General features: G+C 37.5%; 1 protein-coding gene across 1 annotated transcript; it reads left to right on the top strand.

The window, feature by feature from the left end:
• Nucleotides 1-1,524: 1,524 nt before the first annotated feature.
• Nucleotides 1,525-2,976, top strand: LOC132556134 (uncharacterized). The gene has a single exon (XM_060220522.1). The coding sequence runs from the start codon at nucleotides 1,525-1,527 to the stop codon at nucleotides 2,974-2,976; it is 1,452 nt and encodes a 483-aa protein (XP_060076505.1).
• Nucleotides 2,977-13,039: the final 10,063 nt, after the last annotated feature.

Raw genomic sequence — 13,039 nt, 5'->3', positions numbered from 1 at the left:
GTGTAAGGACAGATCTAATGAGATGTGTAAGTATAGGCCTATGAGAGGTGTAAGTATAGGCCTATGAGATATGTAAGGACAGATCTGATGAGATGTGTAAGTATAGGCCTATGAGAGGTGTAAGTATAGGCCTATGAGATGTGTAAGTATAGGCCTATGAGAGGTGTAAGTATAGGCCTATGAGATGTGTAAGGACAGGTCTGATGAGATGTGTAAGTATAGGCTTATGAGAGATAGGCCTATGAGATGTGTAAGTATAGGCCTATGAGAGGTTTAAGTATAGGCCTATGAGATGTGTAAGGACAGATCTGATGAGATGTGGAAGTATAGGCCTGTGAGAGGTGTAAGTATAGGCCTATGAGATGTGTAAGGACAGATCTGATGAGATGTGTAAGTATAGGCCTATGAGATGTGTAAGGACAGATCTGATGAGAGGTGTAAGTATAGGCCTGTGAGAGGTGTAAGTATAGGCCTATGAGATGTGTAAGTATAGGCCTATGAGAGGTGTAAGTATAGGCCTATGAGATGTGTAAGTATAGGCCTATGAGATGTGTAAGGACAGATCTAATGAGATGTGTAAGTATAGGCCTATGAGAGGTGTAAGTATAGGCCTATGAGATATGTAAGGACAGATCTGATGAGATGTGTAAGTATAGGCCTATGAGAGGTGTAAGTATAGGCCTATGAGATGAGATGTGGAAGTATAGGCCTGTGAGAGGTGTAAGGACAGATCTGATGAGATGTGGAAGTATAGGCCTGTGAGAGGTGTAAGTATAGGCCTATGAGAGGTGTAAGGACAGATCTGATGAGATGTGGAAGTATAGGCCTGTGAGAGGTGTAAGTATAGGCCTATGAGATGTGTAAGGACAGGTCTGATGAGATGTGTAAGTATAGGCTTATGAGAGATAGGCCTATGAGATGTGTAAGTATAGGCCTATGAGAGGTTTAAGTATAGGCCTATGAGATGTGTAAGGACAGATCTGATGAGATGTGGAAGTATAGGCCTATGAGAGGTGTAAGTATAGGCCTATGAGATGTGTAAGTATAGTCTTATGAGATATGTAAGTATAGGCCTATGAGAGGTGTAAGGACAGATCTGATGAGATGTGTAAGTATAGGCCTATAAGAGGTGTAAGTATAGGCCTATGAGATGTGTAAGGACAGATCTGATGAGATGTGTAAGTATAGGCCTATGAGAGGTGTAAGTATAGGCCTATGAGATGTGTAAGGACAGATCTGATGAGATGTGTAAGTATAGGCCTATGAGAGGTGTAAGTATAGGCCTATGAGATGTGTAAGTATAGGCCTGTGAGAGGTGTAAGTATAGGCCTATGAGATGTATAAGTATAGGCCTGTGAGAGGTGTAAGTATAGGCCTATGAGATGTGTAAGTATAGGCCTGTGAGTGGTGTAAGTATAGGCCTATGAGATGTGTAAGGACAGGTGTGATGAGAATTATAAGAACAGGTCTGATTGAGATGTGTAAGTATAGGCCTATGAGAGGTGTAAGGACAGGTCTGATGAGATGTGTAAGGACAGGTCTGATGAGATGTGTAATGACAGGTCTGATGAGATGTGTAAGGACAGGTCTGATGAGATGTGTAAGGACAGGTCTGACGAGATGTGTAAGGACAGATCTGTTGTAAAGTGTAAGGACAGATCTGTTGTAAAGTGTAAGCACAGATCAGTTTTAGAGTGTAAGGACAGATCTGGTGTAGAGTGTAAGGACAGATCTGGTGTAGAGTGTAATCACAGATCTGTTGTAGAGTGTAAAGACAGATCTGTTGTAGAGTGTAATCACAGATCTGTTGTAGAGTGTAAGGACAGATCTGTTGTAGAGTGTAAGGACAGATCTGTTGTAGAGTGTAAGGACAGATATGTTGTAGAGTATAAGCACAGATCTGTTGTAGAGTGTAAGGACAGATCTGTTGTAGAGTGTAAGGACAGATATGTTGTAGAGTGTAAGCACAGATCTGGTGTAGAGTGTAAGGACAGATCTGTTGTAGAGTGTAAGGACAGATATGTTGTAGAGTGTAAGCACAGATCAGTTTTAGAGTGTAAGGACAGATCTGGTGTAGAGTGTAATCACAGATCTGTTGTAGAGTGTAAAGACAGATCTGTTGTAGAGTGTAAGGACAGATATGTTGTAGAGTGTAAGGACAGATCTGTTGTAGAGTGTAAGGACAGATCTGTTGTAGAGTGTAAGGACAGATATGTTGTAGAGTGTAAGCACAGATCAGTTTTAGAGTGTAAGGACAGATCTGTTGTAGTGAGTAAGGACAGATCTGTTGTTAAGTGTAAGGACAGATCTGTTGTAGAGAGTAAGGACAGATCTGTTGTAGAGTGTAAGGGCAGATCTGTTGTAGAGAGTAAGGACAGATCTGTTGTAGAGTGTAAGGACAGATATGTTGTAGAGTGTAAGGACAGATATGTTGTAGAGTGTAAGGACAGATCTTTTGTAGAGTGTAAGGACAGATCTGTTGTAGAGTGTAAGGACAGATCTGTTGTAGAGTGTAAGGACAGATCTGTTGTAGAGTGTAAGGACAGATCTTTTGTAGAGTGTAAGGACAGATCTGTTGTAGAGTGTAAGGACAGATCTGTTGTAGAGTGTAAGGACAGATCTGTTGTAGAGTGTAAGGACAGATCTGTTGTAGAGTGTAAGGACAGATATGTTGTAGAGTGTAAGGACATATCTTTTGTAGAGTGTAAGGACAGATCTGTTGTAGAGTGTAAGGACAGATCTATTGTAGAGTGTAAGGACAGATCTGTTGTAGAGTGTAAGGACAGATCTGTTGTAGAGTGTAAGGACAGATCTGTTGTAGAGTGTAATCACAGGTCTGTTGTAGAGTGTAAGGACAGATCTATTGTAGAATGTAATCACAGATCTGTTGTAGAGTGTAATCACATATCTGTTGTAGAGTGTAATCACAGATCTAATATGAATCCTGTAGGTATAACACAGGCTATCACATCTTGATTTGTGAAATAACTATTAGACTTACATGCTACTGAAATGCTCGTGATAGGCTTGTTTAAACAAGTGTAAATCATAAAGGATTTTGTATCAGTTACCTGTTAATTGTTTGAGAAACATGTAGACACACGTATTTTATTGAAATAAGCACTAGTTTTATTTCATGCATGGTCATCATGTTATGTGTACTTGAAGAAGTTAACAGCTGTTATTTTAATAAACAATTTTTTTCAATTAGATATCTTGTGATTATTTTTCACACTGTCCCTTTCATTCCCACTCACAAAATAGGTAAGAAACGGGATGCCTTTGACTCGTTTTGTTTTTACTCTTTTGTCCTTCCGTATTTTCAAACCCTTTTTAAACTTCCGTAAGTCTTTTGACTCGTATGTCCATCTCTATTTTTAACCCGATTGACCTTCTGTATGTTTTGACCAGTTTGTCCTTCCGTATGTTTTTGACTCGTTTACCTTCCGTATGTTTTTGACTCGTTTACCTTCCGTATGTTTTGACTCATTTGTCCTTCCGTATGTTTTTGACTCATTTGTCCGTCCGTATGTTTTTGACTCGTTTGTCCTTCCGTATGTTTTTAACTCGTTTGTCCTTCCGTATGTTTTTAACTCGTTTACCTTCCGTATGTTTTTGACTCGTTTTTCATTGTTGACAAATTTGATAAAGCCCAGTTAAGTTCAAATTTTGGATTGCTCAGTCGTATTCGTAACTACAGTGGTTATGATCATTCATTCCGAAAATCTCTTGTAGCTTTTAGGGCAAGATTTGATAATGGTGTCATTTCAAACACCAATGTCACTATTACAAAACAACTTTGATTTTTGCTTTGTTCTGTAAGAAGTTTAATGTTTGTGTCGAGAGACAAATTTTCATGCAAGTTCTTTTGTCTTAGAATTTTTTTTGAGAAATTCATGTCACGTAAATAATAGAAAGTAGAATAAAAGATATATGTCCATTTAGAAATGTACGTTTAAAATGGTTAAACGTGTGATCGTGAATTTACAGGATTAAAACACGAGGGAATACCCATGTGGTTGATACCATCTAGAAGAAGGAAGCATTTCCATAAGAAAAAAAGCCGAATAGTACAACTATGTCATTTTGATATCACAACTGGATATTTGCGATAAACAACCACACTTATTCGTGTCTACCTGGAATGATAGACTCATAGATTCGAATGACATTGGAAATGAGTGTACTTTACTACCTGTTTACTTGCAGACCGAGATTCTTAATCACGACGACATACTGTATCTAGCTCTAATACCTTATATGTAGGGCACTTATTAAATGATATTGAAATACATGCACGTGGGTTTCATATATGCATTTAAGTGTATCAACAGTCGCTTCTGGTCAGCAGAAGAAGGAGATGAATCTCACTGCTAACATGTAAAGGTGTACACACAGGTGTTATCAGTTTGACGTCCGACATTGTGTTGCAGTAAACTTATTCTGTTTTTCAGTCGGAATCGTGACCATTTCGATCAGTTGTTTTATTACCTGCTTAGCTGGCAGAACACAAGCTCTTTCACTGGCTTTCGTCATCCTCCAAAACCAGTCGTTTTGTTCGCAACATCAGAGATATGAGAGTATAACGGATTGCAATAATATATATTTAATAAAATTGCAAACGATACAGACATGGTCCTGGTTTCGCAAACCTTTCTTTAAGGCATTGTTAAATATCTTATAAAAAGGATTAAGGAAAATGTTTTTTTAACTAGCATTGAAACCTTTCTATAAAGTGCAGGACGTATGTATGATGCCAGATTTTAAATCACTACTGTTGCATATAGCAAAATTGAGTTCTAGTCTGTGATGTCTGCTGCAAAAATACCCGCAATATACTTCGCAAAATCAGCAAATGTAGGTGAAATCCCGACACGATGTCAAATTACTTTTAAGACTCTTCTTAGTCAGTAAAAGGGGACAAATGAAAGTTTCCAAATGGCCCTGACTGGTATTCTATGACGTCGTCGTTAATATAACTGCTCTCAGCACTGTTATCGTTCGCCTTCGAATGTCAAGTGCATACATTTCATTTCTGAGAGTGTCTTACGCGTCACAGCAGGTCAGGTGTGATGTGGAATATTTGTGTCAAGTGTATACAATATCTGTAGCCATCTGTTGTCTGGCAGTTAGATCTAGGGTATGCTACTGACTTTCCAAGTCCTAATGTTTATATGGAATGAAAATCTTCTCTCTAGATGGAGCAATCGAGTAAATGATAGGTCTACCCTGTAGTTTTTGGGAGGAGAGTGTTTTCCTGTGGGGAGTCGGTGTACACCAATGACTGGGTCCCAATCGATAGAACTTCCTTAAGGGTAGCCTGAGATTGCATTATATTTTGGCCATGTTCTAACGTCAGACCATTGTTGACATTTCAATAGAAAGCCAAGGTCGATAACGGATGATCTGCCTCCTGAATACTTTGTTTGGCCTTTCTTGTTCAACAAACTCACTACCGAATCAGAATTAGCGATTAGGGACTGCTTCGTCCTTTGTTTGTCCACTCTCCAAGACTCTCTCGTTGAATATATTTTATCGTGATGGTTAGACATTGTTTCGATAGATTCTAAGTATTCTGTGACCCTTTTATGTAAGCATTTGACAGGACTCGACAGAATGCAGATCTAAAACGATGTCCTAGTTTTGTCGTCTTTTTGAACGTTGTAATAGGATATTTTGATATGAACGCCACCATTACAGAAAATGTCTGTTGATAGTTTCGTTTGCGTTTCGTCGACGAAACATTGTTGCATTCGGTTTTTAAAAACATTTTCTGAACAACTTTATTACGAAAACATAGACTAATAATAAAGGACGAAACTGAAGTTACGTTGAAAACCCGGAACTGATAATGCATCAGCGGACGTCATTTAGCGGTAACGGACGTTACATACGGACGGATGTTACTCTGGAATCAATAGCTCTGTCTAGAGAAAGAAATTGAGTTCTACCGACAAACATGGATTGTTAAACCTAGCAAGGATCTACTATGGTGACGTAAAATAATCACAAATAAATTAAAAGTAACAGATTTATTATGCCCTACGGTAATATAGAATAATTGGTAATAAAATGATATTTTCTCACCTGCTGTGATGGAAATTATCAATATTGATGTGAGTGACATTGTCGTCTATACCTGCCTCGAGTCATCAAGTGCTCTTTGTTATTGTCACCGTTCAGTGCTGTCAGAAACCAGAGCCACGCAAGTAACAATTGGTCTTGTGAAAAATCAATAATGATATTAACTGGAAATCCTTTGGTACATTATCAAAGTAAAACGAGATTCTTATACGGCAATAAGTCCCATCATCCCCAGATTATCACCCTCACCCATTCCTTTTATCCTTCTCATTCCATACGCTTTTTCACAGACCTTTCCACCTTGTAAAATAACTTACTTTCCTCGTCTCTCCATCCTTGACATCTTGCCTTCTACATATTTTCAGGTCAATAATTAATGCTATAATTCTCTATCCAAACAATGACTTCACATAATTTCATCTTTAAATCCAGAAAATAAATAAATAAACCTAGTAATATGAACCCGGATCAACCGCTAAGTCTCTTTACAGAAACTGTAATCATTTTATAGCATTACTACAATTCTTATTAATGAACAAAAAATGAAAAGCACTTTAAATTACATCACTACTGACATGATGGTGGTGTAACAAGCCTTGACGAAGCTAACAACTGAGGATAAGTGTATGGAACAGGTTGTGTTCACCCAGCCGCTTAATCACTTCGAAGAAAATTAAGTCCCCTTCAACCAGCCTCTTGTTGCCAATAATGGCAAATCACGACGGGATTGAGAGAAATCTCTTACTTTATGTTTGGGAATAACATGGCTGATCTAACCCCTTCATGCTTTCTGCACAAGTCTAGTGGGTTCCTTTCAAGTGATGTTTGACGATGAAGACGTTCTTGTGCGCTTCTTGTCTGTTTCTTGGGGCAATTAAAGGCTTCGAGTTGTTGACAATGTTTCTATTTAATGTCGTGGATGTTTCATAGTTATCGTAAGTTAGGAAGACTTGAGATTGTTATAAATATGAGGCCTAACATGATTTTCAGGTACTGCCTGATTTTGCATTAGTGTCAGTTTTCTTCCCGATGTTGATAAGTATATTTTTGTTTTTTTGGTTCTTTATTCTGTACGCCCTTTTTACTGACATGTTGTTTCAACAATTGTAAGGACAGTTGAAGTCTCCAGCCAATATCGTATTTCTTCTTTTTGACTGTAAAATCATTTATCAGCCCTTTATCAAGTTCCAGTCTAGGTTGTTTCTGTGCGGCACGTAGAATTATCCTACTATAATGTCCATGTTTCCTCGAATTTCGATTTTCACCTTCTCTACGTCACAGTTTGTAACGAATTCAAGTTGATCTATTTCCACTGACGTGGGGAAATTTTTCACTAAAATGGATTAGTAAGGGGGTTCTGAGGGTTCTTAATGTTTACGTCATATTTGGATGGAAATATTTCACCAAATTTCCATGTGTCCTTTGTTTGGTTCGACACAGGTTTTCAGCTTTCTCAGCCATGATTCTGTCCAACAGACAATATCTGGTTCGATGTTTTCCGGTGTGGTTTCTTCTTCTTTATTTGTCTATGATGCTTCGACAATTTACTGAGAGAATTGTGAGATTGTCGTGATGAGGTAGGTGGAAGACTGGACTTTCGTTGTTTTACTAAGGATTATGATGTTCTTGGTGATTTCATCCTGCTGTTATTTACTACTCGTTATCAACGAGATAATTTCACTTGCAGATGTTACACTCTCTAACGTTGTGTTTAGTTTTGACATTGGTTTGTAGTGGTTGCTACTAAGTATGTAGTTCTGGTCAAGTTTTCACATTTACAGCAGTACCAGTGAACGTTGGATTTCTCAAGTAGGTAGCAATCTCCACTTCACAGTTCATTGCTGGATTTGTAGTGCCCAATACCGCACTCGTCACAGCTGCCCCCTTGATTTGACCATGTAAGTGGGATTTTACACAAATCACGTAGGTGGAAAAGTGTTTGTTTTGGTCTTGTGTTAGAGTCTATATCGCCTGCAATCAACACTGATAAAACAGTCATATTTCTTTTTTGAAAGGGCTAGGGTTAATTGTCGTCTCCCCATTAGGGCATCTTGTTGTAAAGAAGATTGATCTTCAGCCACTTCAACTGTCTCCAAATTTCGCACTGCTTTTGATCCACTCGAACAGTTCTCTTTCGTTGGTATGTAGCGTGTCTTCCAGGTATTTCCCTTTATTGTCTGTCAATGTCACCAGTGTTTTGTTTCCTTCGCAAGATGTTTTCTTTGCTTGGTTCACTCATATCACACACTGTCACTATTGTAAACAATCGTCGATATATTGCTGGTGATGAGTTCAAAAAACAGTGTTGAGTCGAAGTACATGCAATTCTACTGGATGTTATCATACCGTTGATGTAAATTTGAGTTCTCCAAATAAAATCACAGAAAATCTGCGTTTTGCCGGTGACTTTTCTTGCACCTTGGAAATCTCGCTCATGCAATCTCTCGACTCTTTGTTATCTGCGCCCCCTACACCAACTGATAATTAAGCGGCTAAGTGAACAAGACTAAAGTTTTCAAGATTCTTGGTGAACGAGGCTTTTCCACCACTTGGGAACTGATTCCGGATTTCGGATAGTCAAAATATATGAGAAGGGAGATAACTCAATATCTTATTCTAACTCCCAAACTTTGGACCACTTGCGGCGCCCGGGAGTGACGCTGTTATATTAATATTTTAAGGAGAACATCTGACATCAGCTCTACTATCAGGTTTGGACGGGGAAAAATGTGTTTTGGATAAGTTAAGGAAAGCGTTTCATCAGCGGAAATAATTTATTATGAATTAATCAAGTGCTCTGAGACCCATTCTTGGTCTACGGTTATTTATTTTGCATTTCCTATGCCCATATACATACAAAGGGATTGTCACCTGGGTCGTGTGATCTGAGATCACGAGAATGAAAGACTTAATTTTTTTTAGAACTTTTGAGCATCTGTTGTGGTAAGTTATTCCAATCTCTTATTGATTTTAGAAAGAAAGATTGATAAATAAAGTAAATAACGATAAATACAAGTTAAATGAATACAATAACTATAATAAAATAACACTCTTTTTCTCGAAAATAGAGAAATTAGAGTTCTAAATATAAGATTGTGAATGCGAGGAGTCAGATTATGACATAGATATTTTAAGTACGGAGGACAGAAATCATGTTTAATTTCTTGGAATATTTAAGCCTGTTTTGTTTTCCTCCTGTAACTAAATGATCCCGATCCCATGGCCCTCAAAAGTTTACAATACATTGTTATGGTTTTTCACTTGTCCATATCAAAGCTGCCCTTCCTTGTGCAATTTCAATAACGTATGATTCTTGTTGGATAAAGTTTTCGGATTGCCATATTCTATAATAAACCTTAAAATCATTTTCAGAGAGTCTTAAGACAGGATCATTGGATTATATTTAGAATTTTGTTCGCCGTAGGAAACGATTTTTAATAATGTGCAAGTCAGCTCAGGTTTCCAAATAGGGGTGGCGATGTTCTCTATGGTATTTTGTTGGGACCCTTCACTAGCTGTAGTATACCATTCAAGACCTCATACACCAGAAACAGTATTAAAACTGTTATACTTCTCTTATGATTTAAGTAATATGTATAGGTTGTAAGTTTAAGCTCATCAAATGATGATGGGTTAAAATTGCCCTACGTCAACGGTTTGTGCTCGTTTGATTTTTGGACGACAGGCGGCCATCTCTGTTTTTGACCATAAAAAATTGTTATTTATTTCTTGAGAAGTACTGGATGGATGTTTCGCTCATAGTTTCTATGTGTGTTCAGTCAACATCACCATTCTAAATATAGAATTAATGTATCAACATCATGACATCAGTCACCTCTGTACATCATAAAGATAATACATCATCATCATCATCATCATCATCATCATCATCATCATCATCATCATCATTATCACCACCATCACCACCACCACCACCGTCGTCGTCGTCGTCACCACCACCACCACCACCACCACCACCACCACCACCGTCGTCGTCGTCGTCACCACCACCACCACCACCACTACCACCACCACCACCACCACCATCATCATCATCACCATCATCACCATCACCACCACCACCACCATCATCATCACCATCATCACCATCACCACCACCACCATCATCATCATCATCATCATCACCATCACCACCACCACCACCATCATCATCATCATCATCATCACCATCACCACCACCACCACCACCATCATCATCATCATCATCATGTGATTGTGCTGACTGCCATCTCGGATTTCGACTATGAAAGTTTGTTTTGATTTTTTAAAATTTTTTTTTTTTGATTTGGTAAAACACAATATTAAAATACATACAAACATGTAAAGTAACAATTTTGTTGAACCAGGATAACACAGTAAAGTCCGAAGACTTATTTCCGCTGTGGTCCCTTTACATAAAAAACGTAACAACACAACATAAAATACAGTGACCTTACATAATACAAAATGCACAAATATTATTGATATAAAATATATATTTTGTAAAGAACTATTTAAACTAAAAGTTTGGCAGGAATATCATTGTATCACAGAAAATGTATCCAATTTTGAGGTATTTTGTAAAAAATCTCGAACAGCTTTTTTAAAACTTTGTTTCCCGTTAGACAAACGTATTTCCACGGGAAGAGAGTTCCAGGCCTTTACTCCGTTAAAATAAAACGTTTTTGAAATTTGACCTTTACAAGAAGTCACAACAAAATTCAGACTAGAATTCCTTGTACTATAATAGTGTTGGTCACAAACTTTTGTAAATCTGGACAAAAAGTAACTAGGACATGTTCCATGGAATACATTGTACATATGATTGAGACATAATTGTTTTGCTCTATTTTCCACGTTTAAGATATTTAACTGTGATAACACATTTTTATTTATACTATCTCTAGGACTAAGGTTACAATTAAAACGCACACACCTATTTTGTGCAACTTGTAGCTGTTGTTTCATTTTTTGGCTCAGATCGTGGTACCAGGCTGTACAACAATAATCAAAGTGACACAGAACAAGAGAATTACAAAGTGTTTTCCTAATACCCAATGGGATATCTTTACATTGCCTATAAAGGAAGTGGAGTCTAGAATTAACTTTCTTTATTATGTTATCAACAATATGTTCACCTGTTAAGCACTTATCTATATCGATACCGAGATAGCCCACTCGATCTGATGTTTGAATAGGTTGGTCATTAATAGTTACTTCAAAAGAGTCTATTTTGCTAAGTCTTTGCTTTGTACCAAAAAGAATGACTTCTGTTTTTCCAAGGTGCAAAGACAATTTATTATTTACTAGCCAAGTGTAACAATTAGATAACTTCTCCGATAGTTTTGCCTTGATTTCATTAGGATTTTTGCTTGAAAATAGAATCGTGCTATCATCTGCGTATAAAAGTAATTTAGAATCTTTACTAATTGAAAGCTCCATGTCATTTACATAACAAAGAAACAGAAGGGGGCCAAGAATGCTCCCCTGGGGTACCCCACATGTTACTTTTTGAGATGAAGACATCGCATTTTTTATTGAGACAACTTGGTCTCTAGATGATAGATATGAAGAAAACCACGATGTACACTCGACCCCCATGGACTTTAGTTTCTCACATAGTGTCTGGTGGTCCACAGTGTCAAAGGCCTTTTGTAAATCCAAAAGTATCATGCCAGTATATAAGCCTTTTGACGATTGACACTTTAAGTAATCAAATAGATCTATCAGGGCCGTATCTGTAGAATATTGCCCTCTAAAACCAGATTGATGTTTGTACAATAAATTGTTGTCAACCAAAAACGTATTTAGTTGGGAGTAAACTGCTCTCTCGAGTACTTTTGACACAATATTCAATATACTTACAGGTCGATAATTTCCGACATCAGTCCTAGACTTTTTTTATAAATAGAAGTAACTCTTGCCGATTTTAAAGCATCTGGCACAACTTGTTGAGTCAGAGAAAGATTTACAACATGGTTTATTGGTGCTGTTAAAAAACTTGCACCATCTCTAAGGAAACGGGCAGGGATATTATCTAACCCAGTACTTTTGGACGGGTTTAACTTTTTCAGTTGAAGGAATACAAAATCATAGGTAACAGGCGTAAAAGAAAAAGAGGCATTACATTTTCTTCGGTAAAAACTATGAAATAGCTCAGTACAGGTGCCATAGACATTTTGAAAATTGGGAAGTTTATCAACTAATTTTGCTGCAACATTTGTGTAAAAGGTGTTAAAGTGGTTTACAATAGTGTCTTCATCATGACATAAAACATTGTCTATTTCCAATATGATCGTTGATTGGTTCTTTTTAGTGGCGTGACCCATGTCCTTTAGTGTGCTCCATAGTTTCTTTGGATTGTCTCTGTATTCCGCTATTTTGTCCAGGTAGTAGCTTGACTTTGCCTTTTTGATGTCTCTCTGTATGTGGTTCCTTATTTTACAGAACTCTGTGTACGTGTCTTGACTTTTGTCTTTTCTGTATTGATGTAACAATTTGTCCCGTTTGTGTATATTTTCTAAAATCTCTCCATTTCTCCAAGGATCCGTCTTTTGTTTGATGCGAATTTCTTTGTATGGGGCAATGTTGTTTATAGTGTTCAATATAATTTTACTTAGGCTATTCCATGCTTCATTAGGGTCTGATATAGCAAAAAAAGGAGAACCAATCAACATCTAAAAGTTTATTTATAAAGTCATCTTTACTGTAGCTTTCATTGAACGTATTCTCATCGTTTTGTGAGTTTCAAATACGGGGTTCACGGTTTTTCTCGTACAGAAAATGGCAAAGTGGTCACTAAAACCAGTGTGGAGGACACCACTTTCGCTGATCTTTTCGGGAGAATTGCATAAAATATGATCGATGATAGTAGCAGAATCTGGCGACACCCGGGTAAAATCAAAAATTAGTTGTTTCACATTTAATTTGTTTAGAATCTCGTATTTTTTTAACC

This window comes from Ylistrum balloti, unplaced genomic scaffold, assembly GCF_031769215.1.
Source record: "Ylistrum balloti isolate Yb309-2 unplaced genomic scaffold, AGI_CSIRO_Ybal_v1 Utg370552, whole genome shotgun sequence".
Taxonomy (NCBI): domain Eukaryota; kingdom Metazoa; phylum Mollusca; class Bivalvia; order Pectinida; family Pectinidae; genus Ylistrum; species Ylistrum balloti.
Note: the sequence above shows the minus strand (reverse complement) of the source record. Positions and strands in the feature narration are given on the sequence as shown.